Raw genomic sequence first — 20,644 nt, 5'->3', positions numbered from 1 at the left:
GCAACACAAAAGTGATCAGGTGCTCACTTCTTGAACTGTATGCTAGGCAGATAGTGAGGTGACTGATCTGATGCAATCAAGCAAGAATTCGTGTTTTTTCTTTGCTGTCGCACAACAAAAGAAAGCGACTCAAATCAGAAAAGATCAGCTCTCGTGATTTTTATTTAGTCATGAAGTATGACGTAACTATTGAGTGTGTGGTGTGAATGTAGATGTCTTAAAAGGTTATGAAATGCGATGCTGATGGACATCTCCCTTAGTAGTAGTTTATGCTACCTGTTCTAACAACAGGTAAGACTCCAGGTTACTGGATTCATTTTTCTTACCCTGACCCTTTATGCCCTCTAATGGCCACATGAGTGAACTACAATAATGGATGTTTAAAATTTAGGAAAAGTGCAAGACCGTTTACATTTTGGGATCTATATAGAAAATTCAAAACCATTTTAAGGTCATGTATGTTAAATGGTAAAGGTCATTTGAATCATTACTTGGTTAGTTACTCTCCTACCTGTTACTGTCCTCCCTGGATGTTTGATGTGCTGTCAGGGTGCTCTTCTTCGACTTCTCAAGCAACTTTAACACCAACCCACACTGGCTCCTGCAGGAAAAACATGGATCTCTGTGTAGGGTCCCAGTTATCCAGGTCATGGTTGTCCAGGGCAGGGAGGTGGAGGTGGTTGGAAACTACAAATACATTGAGTTAGACAGCAAACTGGACTGGTTGTCTAACATGGATTGTGTGTACAAGAAGGGGCAGAATAGGATGTATTTCCTGAGGAGGCTGGCCTCCTTCAACATCTGTCCTGAGCTTCTTTGTATGTTCTATCAGTCTTTTGTTTCCACTGTGCTATCATACGGCATTGTGTGTTGGGGTGGTGAGGCCAGGAAGAGGGACATCGAACATCTTAACAAACTCATCTGCAGAGCAGATTCAGTGTTGGATCAGAGCCTGGACTCTTAGGAAATGCTTCTAGAAAGCAGGACCATGTCCAAAGTCAGGGCTATCGTGAATATCACCAGCCACCCCCTGCACACCACCTTCCAGCAGAGAAGCACCTTAAGTGGCAGACTGCTCTCAAACAAGGCCTCAACAGAGAGGCTGAGGTCCTTCCTGCCCCGTGCCATCAAGGGGCACAACGATTCCTTCGGGGGGGGGGGGGGTGTCAGCAAGCAATGGAATGGCGGAGAAGATATTTCCTGTTAGCCTGTACTACGGTGTAGTCGGGCCAAGGTATTGTGGTGTTTATGGTGACATTCGGACAATCACGTGTCTTATGGTGTAAGAAGGATGTACCTTGTCCACTAGGTAGGCCTCCTGCTATTTTTTCTGTAATACTTTTTGTACTTCTAGTGTAATATATGTCTTATTAGTGTAGTATATATCCTGTTAGTGTAGTATGTGTCCTGTTGGGATAAAATCTATCGTACACATTTTGTATTATATTCTTATTCATCTTTCCAAAACTACAAACGACTATCAAATATTCAGTAACAGCCTGGCCTGAATTAAGTGATGTGGTTAAATTGGGTTCAGTCAAGATGTTCGTTGAGGATTTCAATGTGCACAATTTTGCATTTGTCTTAACAGAACGCTCCTGTGGAACAGACAGATGGCTGAAGGGACAGTACTGAACTCTATTCCGGTCAGTACGTCTGGTCATCTTCTACCTTCTCTTGCAGCAGGTTACATGTCCAACAGTGAATGACAAGTAGTTTGAGATGGAAGGAGACACTAATCATTACAAGAAATGCGGTACTGTATATAAATTTGTCACATTCCAGAATTTTATTAAACAATGATGTAATAGATGATCCTGATCATACTGCTCTTCGGACCCAGCACCCGGAGGCGGTCGTCATTATCACCGGTGACTTTAACCACGTCACCTTGGACTCTTCTCTCCCCACAATGGTCCAGTGTGTAGACTGTCCCACACGGAAGAACAGAACCATCGATCTCTTCTACACTAATACTAAGGAGGCATACACCGCCACCCCCCTCCCTCCACTAGGTAAATCAGACCACAACCTAGTGTACCTACAGCCCACCTACATCCCGCTGGTGAAACGGCTGCCAGCAACAACACGACAGGTCAGGAGGTGGTCCCCGGAAGCAGAGGAGATGCTGAGGGACTGCTTCCAGACCACCGACTGGGATGTTATTGTGGGCTCACATGGGGAGGACATTGAGGGGGCAGCTCAGTGTTTTACAGACTACATGAACTTCTGTGTGGACACTGTGGCCCCTGTCAGGACAATCAGGTGTTACCCCAACAACAAACCATGGGTAACCAAGGAAGTCAAGGCGGTCCTGAACAGGAAGAAGCGGGCGTTCAGGAGCAAGAACGAGGAGGAGATGAAGGCCCAGCAGGAAGTGAGACTCTGCCTGAGGGAAGCCAAGGAGGCGTAGGAAGCTGGAGAAGCAACTGGGACACAACCAGGTGCGTGAGGTCTGGAATGGGATGAGAACCATCACGGGACACGGGAAAGGGCGCAGCACTGCGGAGGGAAATATTGAACGAGCGAATGAACTAAACAGCTTTTTCAATCGGTTCAGCTCCCCCACCACTCCCGGCTCCTCGTCCCGGGCCTCTTCCTGTCCTGCAAACCGCTCCACTTATGCTCCCTCCTCCTGTGCTTCCTCTCCTTCCACCCCTGCCACTTCTCCCGAGCCCACTCCAAGAACTGCGAAGCTCAACGGCCCCACCTCAACCACTGGACTTCCAACCTCGCCACAACCTCCTGCTCCCACCACGACGGAGACCGTCATCACTGCAGACCTGGTGACGATAACGCTGAGGAGGCTCCGTCCCTACAAGGCGGCTGGACCAGATAAGGTCTCCCCAAGACTCCTCCGAGCCTGTGCTTCGGAACTAGGGGACCCCCTGCAACAATTGTTCAACCTCAGTCTGCGGCTGGGGAGGGTCCCGTCACTGTGGAAGACCTCCTGCATTGTCCCTGTACCCAAGAAAGGACGCCCTACTGAGCTCAACGACCACCGACCGGTCGCTCTTACCTCCCACGTAATGAAGACCCTAGAGCGAATGGTCCTGGAGCTCATGCGTCCACAGGTGCAGGGTGCTATGGACCCTCTCCAGTTCGCCTATCAGGCCAAGGTTGGGGTTGACGACGCTGTCTTGTACCTCCTCCACCGCATACTCTCCTACCTGGCGCCGGGGGCTGTGCCGTCAGAGTGCTCTTCTTCGACTTTTCGAGTGCCTTCAACACCATCCATCCCCGGCTCCTGCAGGATAAACTGACCTCCATGGCTGTGGACCCCTACCTCGTGAGCTGGATCACGGACTACCTAACGGACAGACCCCAGTACGTCCGTATGGGGGACTGTTTGTCTTATATGGTGACCAGCAGCACGGGGGCGCCACAGGGGACCGTTCTATCCCCCATTCTCTTCACCCTCTACACATCAGACTTCAAGCACAACTCTGATACATGCCATATACAGAAGTACTCCGATGACACCGCGATAGTGGCATGTATCCAGGAGGGTGATGAGGGGGGTACAAGGCATTGGTGGCTGACTTCGTGGAGTGGTGCCAACAGAACCAGCTCCAGCTCAACGTCTCCAAGACAAAGGAGATGGTTCTGGATTTCCGGCGGGCACCTCCCTCTCCACAGCCGGTGATCATCAAAGGCAGTGAGGTGGAGGTGGTAGGAAACTATAAGTACCTGGGACTGCAGCTAGACAGCAGACTGGACTGGTCACTCAACTCCAACTGTGTGTACAAGAAGGGGCAGAGCAGGATGTACTTCCTAAAGAGGCTGGCCTCCTTCAACATCTGTCCTAAGCTCCTTTTCATGTTCTATCAGTCCGTAGTCTCCAGTGTGCTGTCATACGCCATTGTGTGTTGGGGTGGGGGGGCCAGGAAAAGAGATATGGACAGTCTGAACAGACTCCGCAGAGTGGGCTCAGTGGTTGGGCTGAGCCTGGACTCTGTGGAAATGCTTCTGGAGAGCAGGACCATGTCTAAAATTAAGGCTATCATGAACACCAGCCACCCCCTACACACCACCTTCTCCCAGCAGAGGAGCACCTTCAGCAGCAGACTGCTGTCACACAGCGCCTCCACAGAGAGGCTGAGGTCCTCCTTCGTGCCCCGTGCCATCAGGGGGTACAATGACTCTCTCAGGAGGAGCAGGGGGGAGGTGGCGAGGTCAGCACGGGGTTGAAAATGGATTTAATTTAATTTTAATTTAATTTTATACTGTTTATATTTTTTTTATACTGTTTTATATTTTAATTCAATTTTATACTGTTTATATTTTATTTTATACTGTTTATATTTTAGTTATAGTTTAGTATATAAGTCCTGTTAGTGCTGCATGTGTCTGTCTGTTAGTGTAGTGTATGTCTTGTGGTATGTCCTGTGATGTCAGTGTTTCTTTTTCTCCTGGTGTTTATCCAGTATTATTTGTTATGTAATGCCTGAGCAGTGGATATATACAATTTCCTCCGGGATTAATTAAGTATCTATCTATCTATCTATCTGCCGTTGCAACACAATCTCTTGATCAGCAGCCCGGACCAACTAATATTTTGGAAACAAGGATGTGAAGGCCAACACGCACACTGCCCCGGTCAGACAGCTGCAGGGGAACAAACGACACACGTTTTTCAGAAAGGTCATTGTAGACCACAGAAAATGGAAGCAGCCATGGAAGCAGACCAGGAGCTGTTCTCACCCACTCGTCGCGTCAGTCACTCAAATTTGAACGTGGATCGATTTTTCCTGCTATCAAAACATCGATGTGAAGGACAAAAGTTCGCCTCCTCCCTAATATATCGTATTGACATTGTTGATTTGGTTTTTACATGACTGACTCCTGGCGAAAACGTCTCATGTGACGTCATCGTCGAGGGAGCCTGTTATTGGTGGCTCAGGACCCGGAAGCGATGGGCCGACTGTCAGCGCTCTCAGCCAGCAAAACATGTCTATGTAATGGGATAATGGAGAAACTCTGATCTTCCGACGGGCTTCTGTGTCGTAACCTCGAGCGGTGTGGATTAAAGGTACTGTTGACCACATTAGTGGATAATACTATCTGTAGTGACCATGCCTAACTACTAGCTTAGCTCAATAACTACATTTACGCAAGGTTAGTTAGCACGTTGAGTACATTCACTCACTGCCCCGGTCACCATTCATACTCTAAGCACTAAAGTATCCCTTTTGCTGACTAGTTGTAGCGAACACTGATAAACTATTTTATTTTAAGTAACGTTTTAATCCTAGCTAGCTAACGTGAAGCTACTACCCTGACTTACCCGTAGCGTGCTTGTGAAGGTTATGTCTAGCTGTGGCTAGTTAGGCATCTAGATGGCTAATGTTAGCCAACGTCTTGTCAGAGAAGCCCTTTAAGTTTATCACCATTCATTCATTCATTCATTCATTTTCAAACCGCTTCATCTCCCATCACGAGTCGCGGGGTGCTGGAGCCTAACCCGGCCGGCTGGGGGCGTGAGGCGGGGGATACTCCGGGCGCGATGCCAGCGCACCAGGGAGCCACACAGAGTCACAGACACGCATGCACACACACACACACACACACACACACACACACTACGGTCAATCTGGAGCGGCTAAGTAACCTGAAGTGCATGTTTTTGGAGGCGGGAGGAAGCCTGACACCCGGAGAGAACCCATCCCCACACAGGGAGAACATGCTAACCGCTCACAGCGGGACGCGAACCCGGAACCGCCTTGCTGTGCGGGGACGGCGCTAACCAGCATCAACACGTTCATGTGCTTCGTCGCAAACTTTTTTGGGTCACTTTTATTTGGATTATCCTGAATTTTTAATAATATTTATGCCCGTACCCCAAATATAATGACACGACTTCAGTTTTAAAGATGTCCGCTGATGAAGCAACAATCTGGAGGAACTTCGTGGTTAAATAAAGGTTACTTTAAAAAAAAAAAATTGCGCAACCCGGACGCTTTCCGACTTCAGTACGTGAACTAATGGCTTACCTGTTCTTAGCCGTTTTTATAATAATGCACCTATTAGGGAGTTTTTTTTTATAGTTTTAGTCTAAAGGTGCCTTCCCAGCCTCTTATCTGTGTGAACTATTGATCGTGTGCCTGTGACTGTTTGACTGCAGCTCCTCTAATCGTTTACCTGCTGTCAGGCTGCAGGCTGGCTGCGGGACATGGACGCTGGAGAGGAGCTGAGAGGAGCTGCTCCGTACTGCTGCTCCACGTGTGACGGGGGGGAGGCCGCATGCCGCGGCTTGACTCGCCTGAACAGGAAGACCCGGAGCCTGAGCACGTCCTCAGCCGGCAGCTCCTCTGAGTACAGGTTAGTCACCATCAGGGCAGACGTCATGCTCGGGGTGTCCCCTGTCTCTCACTTGCAAGTCAGCTGGGATCGGCTCCAGCAATCCCCGTGACCCACAATAGGCAGAACAAGCAGTAATGAATGAATGAAAGTAATTCTGTGCTTAATGTCTGTTTTTGTGCCATTGTCTATATAGTTGTTGTTGATGTTATCCGTCCATTTCGTATCACCTTTATTGAAGTCATTCTTTACTTTTTTATTTTATTTATTTATTTTTGATTCTTTATTTTTTTTAATTATATTTTTTATCTACTGATTCTGATCCCCGCAGGGAAATTAGTGGCATTGCAGAGAACATTTCAACAGCCTGTCTGGACATTAGGATCACAAGATATAGTGAAGGCCTGACTGAGTTATTACCTGAACGTCTGTGTTTCGTCAAAATGTTGCAGGGTGCTTTAGACATTCTTCCACATTTTTCAATCGGGGCTTTCCTGTATTAATGCATGAATGAGGAAATGAAGAAATTGGCCCAGTGTGTTGAAACACACTCCCACAAATATAGCGTCATTGGGTTTACCCAATTTAGAAATAACACTTCTGACTTTTAAATTGTGACATTTAAAAAGTGTGATTATGAATTTAGGTAAAAATGTTTGCAAATTGGAAAAGTGATGAATTATCTTCATTCACTTATCGGCTTTGTGGCTCAAACTCATGGTGGATGTTGATTAGAAATTATTTAAAATTTCTCCGTAGAAGAATAGTTTTGTGTTTAATGCAGAACATTAATCAGTTTGGTTTGAGATAAATCCATGAGTCATTTGTTCAGAGGCTTTTTAAATTTCATCACCTTTTTATCAGTGTCTTGAATCTTTAATCCGAACAGAAGATAACAGTGAGACCTGTAACCTCACATTTAATCTGAACACTGAATTTCCTCATATTATGAAAAAGAACTTCTACTTTTTTAAGGACTGGCTTAACTGTATTTCTTTAAGTCTGTTTAGTTTTTTCTCAGAAGACAAAGGTCTTTTAGCTGCTGCTTGATGTGTTTCAGTAGAGATGTAACTCTCTGTGTCATTCACATAACCATGGAAGTGGAGTGTTATTTAATCAATATATTGATTAATGGAGCTTTAAATCTGTAAACAGCCAACGCTTAACAAAAGGAGATTAACTGGTACGGTAGAAGAAGACTTCAACCATTCGTGCATCACAGCTCAAATTTAATGACCTTCGACCTGTGACACATTCGTAATGTCTTAGCCTTTGAAGTGAATGGGTGTGCTTGGCATTGCTGAGAACACCTTTGTTCATTATCTGGAACTCCAGAGTAAATAAAGACATCTGATGTGTTCATAGTAATGGTTATTGTATCTATCAGACTTCAACGGTTGCAGACACAGTGTTTGTATTGCAGAGAAGAAAGAAAGACGTGTTTGCTCTTCTGACATTTCACAATTGCAAACACCTGTGAAACATTTTGATTGAATAAAGTTACCAGATGTATTGCTCAGCATGAAAGGTGTGAAATCATTTGGCATGTTTTCAGGTTATTGAATAATTAGAATAGTTGTTTTTAATCAACAGTAAAAATAGTTTTATGTCTGTGGACCCATTTTTTATCAGCTAATAATGAACAAAGTACTTAGGCGGTCTCTGAGGATTACAATCACTATAACTCCACTTCTCGTTATTTTTCTTTAAGACAGGGAAATGAAATTTAGGAGTAACAGTGTGCTCAGACATGAGAAGTTTTATTTTTAAACCTATCAGCAACTAATGCTGACCTTACATGCAAGTTTTTAACTAGGCTAGATTCTCTTGAATAGTGGTAAAAGAGGAGAAGATGGAGTTGAGGAGTGAAAACCAATTTTGTTTTCGATGTGGCCTTTCCCTGCTAAGTCATTAGAGCGCAGAAGAAAAAGACGTCTTTTCTGCTGTCTGGTAGGAATAAGGATGCACAGTGAGCTAGTCTTCTGTTCACACTGTTGTGTCCTACAAATTAAATGTTGCGTGACATATTGCTTCCAAATAAAGGACTCTTTTTTTTTTTAAATAAAAAAGGGGTTGTACTTGAAAATGCTTGAAACTTCCTCTTCTCTTTCAGGAGGACTCAGTCTCTTCATGGACCAAGCCCCGTGACCACGTTCGGCCCAAAGGCATGCATGCTCCAGAATCCACATGCAGTAATGTAAGTCAGGATAGGGACACCAGAGTGTGTGTGTGTGCTTGTTTGTTGTTGTTGTTTTGGTCTTTGGTTTGTCAAAGTTAAATTAATATCATAGTTGTGTGTTTTTAGTTTATGCAGCACTTAAAGCTGTAGAAGTTGCTTGCTGTTGGTTTTCCTTCTGGTTGTGGCAGCAGTGGCTCTGAGCCTTTGGTCAGTTTCAACTCAGTTAATATTAAAGTAGTCTCAGGACCAGCGTTGAGGTGTTCAGTTAAATTTTAACTAGGATAGTCAGTTGTGGAAAAAGCACTTTTTTGTTTTGTACAAATCTGTTGTAGAGAAAACCTAGAAGCCTGATCGGCAGCATGCAGGCGTGATATCTGCCAAATGTGTAATGCTCACATTCAGTTTGAGAGGGGTTATCTCCCCTTCTTGTTTTTTGAGAAACTGCACCTTCTCACATTCAAAGGGTCCTATAATGGCAAATAAAAATTTTTGAGGTCGCTACATATCCATAGTGGTACTCCCTAACCCTACCAACTGCAAGAATCTGGAAAACAAAAGGGTCCTGTATCAACTGTACACCTGCAAGTCGTCCAAAATCAGGATGTTGCAGTCTCTGACTGCCTTGTTAGCTTTGCTTCGGTCCCTGTATTTGTGTGTGCGTGTGTCCTCGGTTTCATAGTTAATACACGCATACATATGCAGTGTTTTTATCTTATTTACAGTGGCATGTGAGTATGGTGAAGTTGAGATGAGGGAGGTGAGTGTTGGAAATGCGCTTATGGAGTGGTGCTGGTTGGCGTGGGTTGCTGCAGACAAGGGAAGTACTGTGGTTGGATGTGGTGCGCGGTTCAAAATAGGAACATACAAACTCAATACGGCATTTAATCAACATTTAGACATGTTTGTGTTGGGGGGAACCCCTGGTACATCAGATTGATCCCTGAGGGGAGAATTGCTTTTCGTTATGGTTGTTCTGCTCCAGAGAAAACCATAGAGAATATCAGAATAAGGAGAATTTAAGAATGAAGAGCTAAAAAGAAATTGTAATAAATTGACAGCACCACAGTGCACTGGCGTCGCGCCCAGAGTTTCCCCTGCCTCACGCCCACAGTAAGCTGGGATAAGCTCAAGCTCTCCGTGACCCACTGTGGCAGGTCGTGGGGAGCTAGATGAACTTGGGATGAAGCGGTAGAAAATGAATGAATAAAGAGACAATAGATAAGAAAATAAAAATGTATATACAGGTATGTAGTTTTTAGTGTCCTAAACCTAGTAGTTTAGGACATGTTTTTGACATGTTTTTTCTTACCACTCCCTTTACCATCTCTGTCGCGGCAATCAGTACGGAAGCTGTCAGTGGAAATATAATTATCCAGAATGTCCATGAGTAACCAATAACTCGAAATGCTCTTGACTCCTGACATGTTCTGTTAGCTCCTCCATCAGCCAGCGATCTCTCATTACCCATGATGACTGTCAGGAGACACGGCTGTCATTATCTCCTGTCAGAGACATTACCATTGTCTCTTCCACTGATTTCTTTTCCTATCTTCAAACCCATTGTATTTTTCTCCAAAATTCCACCGGAATGTCTGTTGGTCTTGAAAAAGTGCTGGTCGGCTTCAGTTCGATCAACTGATGTCGTGGGTACACAATAAGCTAAAGAGTTTTGAAGGTCAGCTGACGGAGATTGAAAGTACCCACACGATTACCGTAGAAAAATTAAGTCATATAATGAAAGATAAGAAAGAAATAGTAACAAAAATTTTTTAAAAAGTAAAAGCGACCAGAGTCGGCAGTCACATGTGTATGCACATAAATGAGTAACATTTGACAACAGAATTCAACATAACGGTACAATGTTTTTTAGAAGCGCAATTATATTTTAGATATCAGTCTATAAAAAAATTCAAGGAGGACAAGAATAGGACATTCTGTATGTCTGCATTGTTTTTTATGTAGTAATTATGCACCTATAATAAATTTTCCAGAACACCACAGCATGTGTTTGACAGCCACACTGTGGCCTATTAGTCAGACATGTTGCTGGTTTCACTTTTTATCTAATGTCAGTGAAAGTCATCATTGTGTTCAAATATGAGACTGATTTCAGCTCCACTCCAGCATTTTGGATGTTTTTTAAGTGATGTTAGGATGACAGCAGTGTAGAATATTTCGACAAATTGCACAACACTCCTTGATTGAACAAGGAGTGTTTTTGAAAGCTCAATCTGTCATCTGACCCGAGTGGCTTTGAGAATGTGATCAGCACAGACTGAAAGCCTGGAGCCCCTGAAACCAGTAGGGCAGCATATTTAGTTGCTAAATCGTCACAAATTGCTCTGAATGCCTACTCTGATTAAAGATGTTTTTGTTTGAGCTGTTTGCAGCCAAACAACTGCTTGAACACATATCTAAAGATAGACATATTGACGAGAGGGTTGTCTTTTGTCAAATAAAAAGACAGATTAAATAGATGTGGTTCTTTGCCCCCGAACTAAGATAATGAACGCAGTATGGGTTCAACAGGCAAGAAGTGAAGTTGTCTATTCAGGCCTGGTTGTGTATCGTCTGTTAAGTACGGCTTCAGTGGACCTGCTGTCTATAATACAGCTTCCTGTTTGACGTACGAGGCTCAGTGCTATTTGGAATCCAGGAGTGTGACTCGTCAGACCTCAAGTCCACTGATTTTTTCAGTGTTTGTTTCTTTGACTTACAGAATTAGAGACAGTTGAGCCAAAAAAAAACAAGTTGATCAGAGGTATATTGATAATCAAACTGATCAATTTCATGACATTCAATGTCGCAGCACTACAACATTATTAAAAAAAGACGTGTTTTCCAGTGTTAAGTATTACAATATATTCAGTACAGAATCCTATGAGCTCCATTCTGACACATCCACCTTTTCAGCAAGTGTGTTTCAGCATTTCAGCAGGTGTGTCCACCTGCTGAAAATGTTGCATAGGTCTCCTTGATGCGTCAGCAGTTATAAAGGACCAGCCATGTTTCCCCACCCGGTCACCTCTTGACTGGCTCCGTCACATAAGTGGCTCCCTGCATTGTTTGCTTTAGCCTGCTGTAATGAAAGGATTAGCTCGCTCAAAGCAGCTAGACAGGTTAAAAGTAACACATCCAGGCTATATTTACTCCACGATGAAGATGAGGCTGCACATAGTAACACTATGTGAACACTATTAGCAATTTGGATGAAGAGGAGTTGGTCAGAGGTCAAAGCCAAGATGTCAAACTGGCCTGTCCGATCTTAAAGCTACGCTCTCTGCTGACGGGTGTGGTTGCGATACCATTGGGGGTAAACTGGTACAGCCAGCTTGCTTTTGTTTCATTAGCACTGATTTTATCCTCAGTAGTTTGGGGAGTTTTTTATTTTGACAATAAAAAAATCTGCAAACACACCCGAGAGGAAAAACAATAAAAAGATTTAACGAGTTTCGGACTGAGCCCTGTGATCACAACAAGTTCTTTCTTTACTCTGATGTTGGCCTTCACAAGTAAACACTGTGGTTAAGAGAATAACACAGTAAACAGAGTTCTGACCCCCACATCAGGCCTCTGTGTGCAAAGTTGCTCTGAAACTGAATTGTGAAATTAATCCTGACGACTTATTCTATAGCTGCTCAGGTTCTGCCCCCATTGAACCATTTATTAATCCCAGTCAGACATGTGGAGAGAAGCATGTTGCCTTCCTGTTTAAACTGTGATGATGACATACGACACACTTCCGTTTTACAGTATGTGAGATTATACTTTGACTGAAACCATTGAGAAGAATGAATGAGGTGAATGTTAATGACCAGTTCTGGCTGTATCAATGCTTTTTTAATGGTGACTGCAAGTTTTCAAGGTTCAACCTGTTGTTTTTCCTTCACACAAGATTACATCATTTAACCAGTGACTGAGCCCTGTTGATTATTTCTCGCTCAAACTTCCTCTTTCTGTCACCTTGTCACATTGTTCTCACTCGGTCCTATAATAAAAAGCCTTGTTTTTCAGGTTTTACGTATTAAGAATTCAAAAGATAGAGGTGAAGCTTTACTTTTCTTTTTTTTTTAAAGGGGATGAAATGGAAACCGTGATGTAATTAATCTCAGTTATAAAGTGGATTTTCCAGGCAGTCTCAGTCACCTGTAAAACACTTCCTCAATCCTTTATAAATAAAGAAGCATTGTTGTTGTTCCAACTCTGTCATGACACTTTTCATCATGTTGGATGTTCTAGTTTTAGGGACTGTTGTGATTGTTACCATTAATCACACCTGTCCAATAAGGACAGCCCTTCCCTGAAGTGGGAGTGGTCAGGCTGACGGAGTGGGCTGGGGCTGAGATGAAGTCAACCGTTTAAGATGAGGTAGCGCTTAAGTTGAGTGGCAGAATGTGTCAGGAGGGTTTTACTGTTAAGTCCTGAGCAGGATAAATATATCCCTGGTGAATCCAGCCGGAGGGGAGGGGGTGTTAGCCGACCCTGGAGCCTCGCTGCAGCACTTGAAGAGACTCCCGTCCGCTCAGACATCCGACGGCTGACTCACAGCTCCACCACAACAAGTGTACTGACTCAGTTTTTTCTGCTGCTCGGCGAGGCGCAGCGTTGAAGGAAGTTGTTGGGGGTAGAATGAGCCACCAGGGCAGAGCGGCGATCTTCTGCTGAGTCAACCTGAGGCAGCATCCTTACATGTGTACAGCAATGAAGTACAACCAGTGCATCCTGCAGGATACTCCTGGCAGCAACAATGAGAACAAAGTGTGGAAATGGTGAGAACAGCTATTCCGTCTTTATTTTTTTTTTCAGCCCAAGCAGCATATCTGATCTGTGAATTGTCAACTGACAAACACGGCTTACCTGCTCGGATGACCTCCAGGCGAATGCTCAGGGAGTGTCCCTGTAGTCGTATGAACTTAAGAAGTTCAAGCTTTTATTTTGGCTTTTGACTGAGGAGGAATGTATGATGTTGTTCAGCTTGGGGCTGATATGGATTCTGGAGGCTGATGTCAAGGTTCAGACGCTACAGATCAAGTTGTTTATTTTGTGTTGTGACAGCCTTGTTGTAGCGGCGTGGATGGAGCAGGGTGACTGAATGAGGGGATGGTGTGGGTGTGGGTGCTTTGAGGTAGTCTGAGGAGAAACCAACCATGAATTGATACATTTGCTGCCATTTGAAATGCTAATGAAGGTTTCCTTTGCTTCCTGCGTTTGCATTTGAATCTAGGTTTGCACAACATCAGTTGTGTGTGTGTTCTCAATCCTGTGATGTATGAAGTGTTTGAAGGTCCGCCTTAGAGCTGGAACCTCTGCAGCTTAGTGTTTTCTGATACTAGTGACCGTTGCCTCTGGAAAGAATGTCAGGTTTAGTTTTAGATCGTCGTGAATTTGAGCGCACAAACAGCCCAGGACAGGATGTACTTAAGGACGATACCGTACTCGTGTTGTTTGTAGGGAGACGACGTGGAGGCGTGTCGTCTCACGTGACGTGTTTCGTTGCTCACATCACAATCACTGCCACGGCTGTGCTGTTTATTGTGATTGTTTCATTGAGCGTATGAGAGATATCTTTTGATATTTATTTTGGATAAAGCAATAGAAGAAGAAGTCAGTTATCTGACTTCGCAGAGGTAGCAGAGCCCCAACAACTCTGTGAAGAGGTCTGATGAAGAGTATAGAGCCTGAATAATCACCAAGACGTGAATGCAGCTTCAACTGAGAATGTATGTTAACAAACCATGAACAGGAAGAACTAGTGTGTGCTGAAACAACATTGAACGTCACACTTGCAAATTGTGATGTAATGCAGTTGAGTCAGTATGTTGCAGTGTTTGCAGGTCGTAATTCATAATTGTCCCATTATTCTCTCATTTCGTCAGAGAAGCTGAAGCTTCACACCACTGTTCTCCACGTGTGATTGGTCTAAAAGTCGTGGTGTGATACCGATGCTACATTTTGCGTAAAAACTGTTTGTCAGGGATAAGTGTTGTGAAACTACAATAACAGGAGTTTGTTGGAAACTGTAGAAAGGTAAATAACAAGAGTAAACGTTTATAATGTAGTCAGTTATCAATAAATTCATTATTGGATTCCCTTCTCTTCGTTTGGGTGAGCTGAGCTCATAACACTTCTCGGTTTGTTATTGTGACACATCAGCTCAACCCATTAGTGAGCAGTAACTCACAGTCAACCAATACGAGTGCAGAGAAACTGTCGTATGAGGACTAAATTCTTGAACTAGACTCGGCCTGTTTTGCAGTCAGTATTATCTGACTGTTGTAGTGTCAACAGGTTTTAGACCCCTTGGCTGTTTCCCATGTGATTTAGATTTGTTTCACCGCTCTAGCCTGTCCAGATTTTAATGCCGACTTTTAATGTAGTCGTGATACATCTTGTTTTTCCTTCTAGAACATTTACATTTAGGGACTTACATGACATTTCTTTTTTTCCACTAAAAACACAGTTCCAGCGTTTCTGTCCTGATTTTTAACCCATATCCTGCGAATGACTGATTTACTACAGGCCAGGTCTTTCTGCTGTCCTAGTTTTATCTGAACGCGAATAGATCTTAGTTCATCCAGGATCTGGATGAATGATTAGCTTTTGTTTCTCACATGAGGTGCTGTTGGGTTTGTGTGTTCAGGCACATTCAGGACCCAGCCAGCCAGAGGCTGACGTGGAACAAACCACCACAAAGTGTCCTTGTCATCAAGAAGATTCGTGATCCCAGTCTGCTCCTGCCTTTCAAAGAGCTCTGCATATTCCTTACCGAGGTTTGTCCACTTTAAAAAGGCCTTCAATGACGGTGTGTGTGTGTGTGTGTGTGTGGGGGGGGGGGGGGGGTCAGGTTAAGATATGGCTAATTCTGTGTTTTGTTTTGTTTTTGTGTCGCTGTAGGTGAAAAAATTGATTGTTTATGTCGAAAGGAAAGTCTTGGAGGACCCAGCCATTTCAGGTGATGAAAACTTTGGGGCCATAACTAAGAATTTCTGCACTTTCAGGGAAGGTATGAAAACCAGACGGTCCTCATTGCTCAAGTTGTATGGAGAATACAATACAGATCAGGTGTTCAGAAGGTTGATCGTCTCTCTGTTGTCAGATCTCGACGACATCTCCAACCGCGTCGACTTCATCATCTGCCTCGGTGGAGACGGAACGCTGCTTTATGCGTCTTCCCTCTTCCAGGTGTGTAGCTAGGTGTAGTTGTTGTTTTTGTTTGTTTTTTTGTTTTTTAAAAAACAGGCTTTGTGTGATTTCCTAATCGGAACGGCAAAATAAAACCACCATTCCGTTTTTATTTGCAGGAGAGCGTCCCACCAGTTATGGCTTTTCACCTCGGCTCGCTGGGCTTCCTGACGCCTTTCAAATTTGACACATACCAGTCTCAGGTCTCCCAAATTATTGAAGGTAAGGAATGTTGTGAACCAGTTTGTTAGTCTCTGTTTGCAGCTTAAATACTGTCAACACTCAGAGTGGGATTTGTCTGACTGGATTCACTTAAGGCTGCTTCAAATGACTGACAAGCCATTTATTTAGATGTGAATATTTTAAATGCATCTCCTAGCACCCAAATAGCTGACATGTCTTTCCTGAGGCTTTTTCCCAGTTAAATGTTGATGTTTGAATTAAATAAGGAAAGAATTTCATCGAGTGTATTTCTTATCCGTAGGCAACACCGCCATCATCCTGCGAAGTCGCTTGAAAGTGCGGGTGCATAAAGCTAACTGGGAGAAGAAGGCCCGAGTGGATGAGAAGGGCATCATCCTGACAAATGGAGACATTGAAAGCAGCAGGAAAGCTGTGCAGTACCAGGTAAGGTGAAGGACGTGAACGCATCTTAGAGAAAAAGAGAGAAAAAACATTCGACTCTCCTCCGACATTAGGGATCATATTGATGTTCGCACGACAGCACTGCTGTGGATGAGTGTTTTGGTCTTATTTGTGTCGTAACGTTCATGTGGAACAACCCAGGCATTCACATCCCTCCCTGGATTATGAGGAATACTCTCACCCCACCCCTTGGCTCTGGTGCACCTGTATGTACTGGATGTACCCCGACTCGCATGACGGCTAACGGCTGTCCCCTGGGTTTGTCCTCCAGGTGCTGAACGAGGTGGTGGTGGACAGAGGACCCTCGTCCTATCTGTCCAACGTGGACCTGTTCCTAGATGGTCACCTCATTACCACAGTGCAGGGAGACGGTGAGTGTCAGATCATCTCTTATTGATCAGCGAACAGTATAACTGGAATCACACCCACTTATTTTGGGATTTGTTTGTCTTTTTGGGTGGAAATATTATACTTGGGTGGTTTTGTGTTTTGTTTAGAGCATAACTTAAAAACTATTGAAAGCATCTTTAACAAATTTTTTTCACGTCATCTGGAGACAGAGTGGGGCGTTTTGCTGTTTTAACGTTTTTGCGTTTCCGTGGCAACAACATACCTAAACAACACACATCATTCCTTTCTTCTTCTTTTTATTGAAGACCACCCTATTAACTGTTTGAAATCATATTGTAAACAAAAGATTTTTGCATATCTTTCAGGAAGTTTTCATCCACTGAGTTGACGCTTTTCTTGCAAAGGATGCGTTCCTTAATCGCACCTTTAGGATGACGTTACATTCACACCTATGGAGGAACAGTATTTGGGACTTGAACAGGACGCCGTCTCTTAAGTTCACGTCTCTCTGCTCCATCAGGTGTGATTGTGTCGACGCCGACAGGAAGTACAGCGTACGCTGTGGCAGCAGGAGCTTCCATGATCCATCCCAATGTCCCGGCCATCATGATTACCCCCATCTGCCCTCACTCGCTGTCCTTCAGGCCCATTGTGGTGCCTGCCGGGGTGGAGCTGAAGGTATTCACACCATAGGTTTGGTTTTGTTTTGCGAAGGGATCAGAAGTCCAGCAACAAGCCCACATGATTTCAGACATACCTGGTTGTTTCTCTTCCTCTGCCTGTTCATCACATGCATTTAGCGTCACGGTAGCTCCCTCTCCTCAGCTACACTGAACTTCAAACCTGATAAAGAAGGATTTTAGTTATTTGGAGTCTGTTTGTACCTGTGTGTTAACAGTTTTAAAAAGAAAACAAACCTCCACCTCTATATAGGAATCACAACTGGATATAAAATTTTAGGCTCATGTTTTTTTCTGTTTGTGTTTAAGATTATGCTGTCGCAAGATGCTAGAAACACAGCCTGGGTTTCCTTTGACGGGAGAAAGAGACAAGAAATCTGCCACGGCGACAGGTTAGTCCACATACTGAGGAGAGGGAGCAAAACAAAAGCCACAGCCCAAAGGACGAAACTAAATTTAACCCCTCCTCAGCTACCTCGACACTCGCAGGCTTTTCCATGTAACCGTATCAACCTGTTTAATGGTTCCTTTATGCGACTCATCCTGAGGCAATCAGCTTCCTGGTTCTTGACAGAAGCCTCATATCATTTAGGGTTACTGAAGCATGCTTGAACAAAAACCCATTGTTGCCTCACAAGGAAGTTGCAGTGTCACCTTTTCTTTGGTATTTTTGATTGCACGTATTCCTTATTCACACTTTCCAATCTTTATAACTCAAAACACACTTCTCCCCTCCTTTTCCAGTATTTGCATCACTACGTCCTGCTTCCCTGTTCCCTCCATTTGTTTCCGGGATCCTGTCAATGACTGGTTCGAGAGCCTGGCCCAGTGTTTGCACTGGAACGTGAGGAAGAAACAGAACTACCTCAGCTCAGAGGATGAAGAGTTTTGAAAGAATTTCCACAATCATCAAGATCTTCTCGAAGGTCTCCTGAACTTCTATGCCTTGGTTTAACTTGATGGTACTCAGTGCCATTTTTTCTTTTTGATTCCTCTTGAGAGCTGTGGGAAGGCAAGAAATACAGGGTCCAACCACACGTCTGCTAAAGCCATGCAGCGTAAATGTGTGGGAGGAAAACTGAGGCAAACTCCTTGTTCTTAATTACTCAGGAAAATAGTTCATTTTTAAATAAGTACATTTAGTAAAATGTGTGGACCAGTACAATGTTAATGAACCTATGGGATCATTACACTCAAATTATTTTCTTAAAGTACGTTGACTGTAGAGGAAAAGTGTTGTCTTGGAATTAAAGGGTCATTAATAGAAGAATAACATGAAGTAAAACCCAGTTCCACAAAAGTATGGATATTATTTCAAAAGTCAATCAAAACAGAAGGAAACGGTTGTTCACTGACTACAGTACAAAGACAACATGTTTAAAGCTGAGAAACCAGAAACATAAACTTGTACCAACAATTCAACATGTAGAACAACTTAAGAAATATTGGCTTTGTACTCTTGTCAGCTGAGCTGAGCTGGATGTTCAGGTTTGCAAAACTACAGTGATCTCAGATTCTGTTTCATCAGACGACATTTTTGCGGAACTGGGTTAAAAATGACCATTTTGAAATCAACATGTTTCCAAAAAAAAAAAACTTGGCTGAATAAAGTGCAATGGAAGAAAAGGTCTGGTTAAATTGAAATTTAAAGCCCTTTAATTTCTCTCTTTGAGTCTCATGCCAGTCATTGAACTGGGGTTGTACAGGTTACTAATTGGAGTGGGTAAAGTTCACTGAAAGTTGTTTAGTCATGTTCAAATGAATGAACGTGGTGGTTTGGTGATTAAGGAACGGAGTTTGGCCTCACTGTTTCAGGATTGTGTGGATTTTTTCTTTATACTGACCTCAAAGTCAAAATGCAGCTCGTAAACAAAAGCATTTTGACTTGACTTAATGCAAGACTTTAGATCATCTAAGACATGAAATAATATACTGTATAATAATAATATTATAATCTGAGTAAGAAAACATGAAGTCAGAGATGGATGGCAGTGAATGCACTTCTCTGGGTTATATCAGGTAGAGTTCTACCACTTGTTCTGTCAGATGGATGACGGACTCGTCTAATGAACAACACAAGCTGATCGGATTCTGGTAATCAAATCAGAATACACTGATATAATCAATAAAAGACAAATGTTATGGGAGGGAAGAGATCTCCACTTCATCATCTTGCCAATCATGGTCGTGGTTGCAGCCTGTGCCTTAAACATTAGTATATGAATGTAGAGAATACTGTAATTTCAAGGTTGTCATCAAACAAACCAGATCTGAGATGTGTGTTTTTTTGTAACCATGGTGACTGCCTCATTGCTTTGCAGCACCAACAGATGTGAATTGCATAGTATGTGGTTAATGTGTTGGACAGGAGACACGTTTGCATTGAATTCAGGCAGAGACCTGTGTTCAGTGTATTTTTAAAGTGTTTTTTTTGTGCCCAAAGCCATAGCTAAATTCTGTTTTCTACCGATGTTTGTGTGAGCTGTGGGTCATGTCAGGTTTTGTGTCTTTGTTAAGCAACTATTTAAGGCATTGGTGGATTAGTTCTCATCAGTTTACAACTCAAAGCACAGTTGGTGCTGAATACTTAAAGGTGGCCTACCTTACACATCCACTTTTGAAGTGTACATAGAAATACATACGTTGTGAACTGGCTCAACAAATTCTGTGGATGAAAGTATCACGAGTGGCTTCACTTGTGGAAACTCAAGTGGACAGGCTGAAGTGGGAAAAGTAAAAAGGCAATCATTCCACACACACACACACACACACACACACACACACACACACACACACACACATATATATATATATATATATATACATACATACACATGTATCTATGTATATTGCAGTCTCTATGTTTAATAACCAGTTTACAAAGTATCTTTGCTGAGAATAAACCCATTTGATACTTTTTACATGAATAAATTCCTCGGTTTTTTCTTGAATATTTTAGTTGTCTGAATGCAGTTAAGTGCGTTCAAGAGAAAGCCAAATGCTCCAAATTCAAAATGCATTCCAGAGTTACTTGAATGGCTCAGATTTTAGATGAAGTTCTTGAATCCACATTTCGAAAAGACGCTGTAATCGGTTTGTTTTACACGTCAGTCTGGTGAGTCCCCGTTAACCCAGAAACATTCTGACTTCTCTTTTCTATGAAGCTTTGTCAACTCTTGAAGTGCTTTTCACTTTTGTATGTTTGAGAGCTTCTATCTTTTTTATCTGTAATTTTGTTAATATTTCTTAAATGAATCCTGATATTTTTTTCCAGAGCACTTTAATAAAGAGAAAATGTAATGAGAAA

The 20,644-nt window shown here is 43.2% G+C and overlaps 1 protein-coding gene across 4 annotated transcripts; it reads left to right on the top strand.

Moving 5' to 3' along the window:
- Positions 1-4,912: 4,912 nt before the first annotated feature.
- Positions 4,913-20,644, top strand: nadka (NAD kinase a). Of its 4 annotated transcripts, none has more exons than XM_068343345.1 (12): positions 4,913-5,032; positions 6,125-6,321; positions 8,414-8,497; positions 15,120-15,249; positions 15,374-15,482; positions 15,576-15,661; positions 15,781-15,883; positions 16,146-16,288; positions 16,578-16,677; positions 17,178-17,335; positions 17,647-17,729; positions 18,082-20,644. In XM_068343345.1, exons 2-12 carry the CDS (start codon positions 6,173-6,175, stop codon positions 18,227-18,229), a joined length of 1,293 nt encoding a protein of 430 aa, XP_068199446.1. In that variant the 5' UTR covers positions 4,913-5,032; positions 6,125-6,172; the 3' UTR covers positions 18,230-20,644. The 4 variants fall into 4 exon arrangements, with proteins under 4 accessions (XP_068199446.1, XP_068199442.1, XP_068199455.1 ...); XM_068343341.1 differs by having other exon boundaries at positions 4,914-5,032; positions 6,152-6,321; XM_068343354.1 differs by lacking the exon at positions 4,913-5,032 and adding an exon at positions 5,650-5,972 and having other exon boundaries at positions 6,152-6,321.

The sequence above is a fragment of the Antennarius striatus genome, chromosome 2 (assembly GCF_040054535.1).
Source record: "Antennarius striatus isolate MH-2024 chromosome 2, ASM4005453v1, whole genome shotgun sequence".
NCBI classification, from domain to species: Eukaryota; Metazoa; Chordata; class Actinopteri; order Lophiiformes; family Antennariidae; genus Antennarius; species Antennarius striatus.
This window is presented reverse-complemented; position numbering and strand designations above follow the sequence as displayed.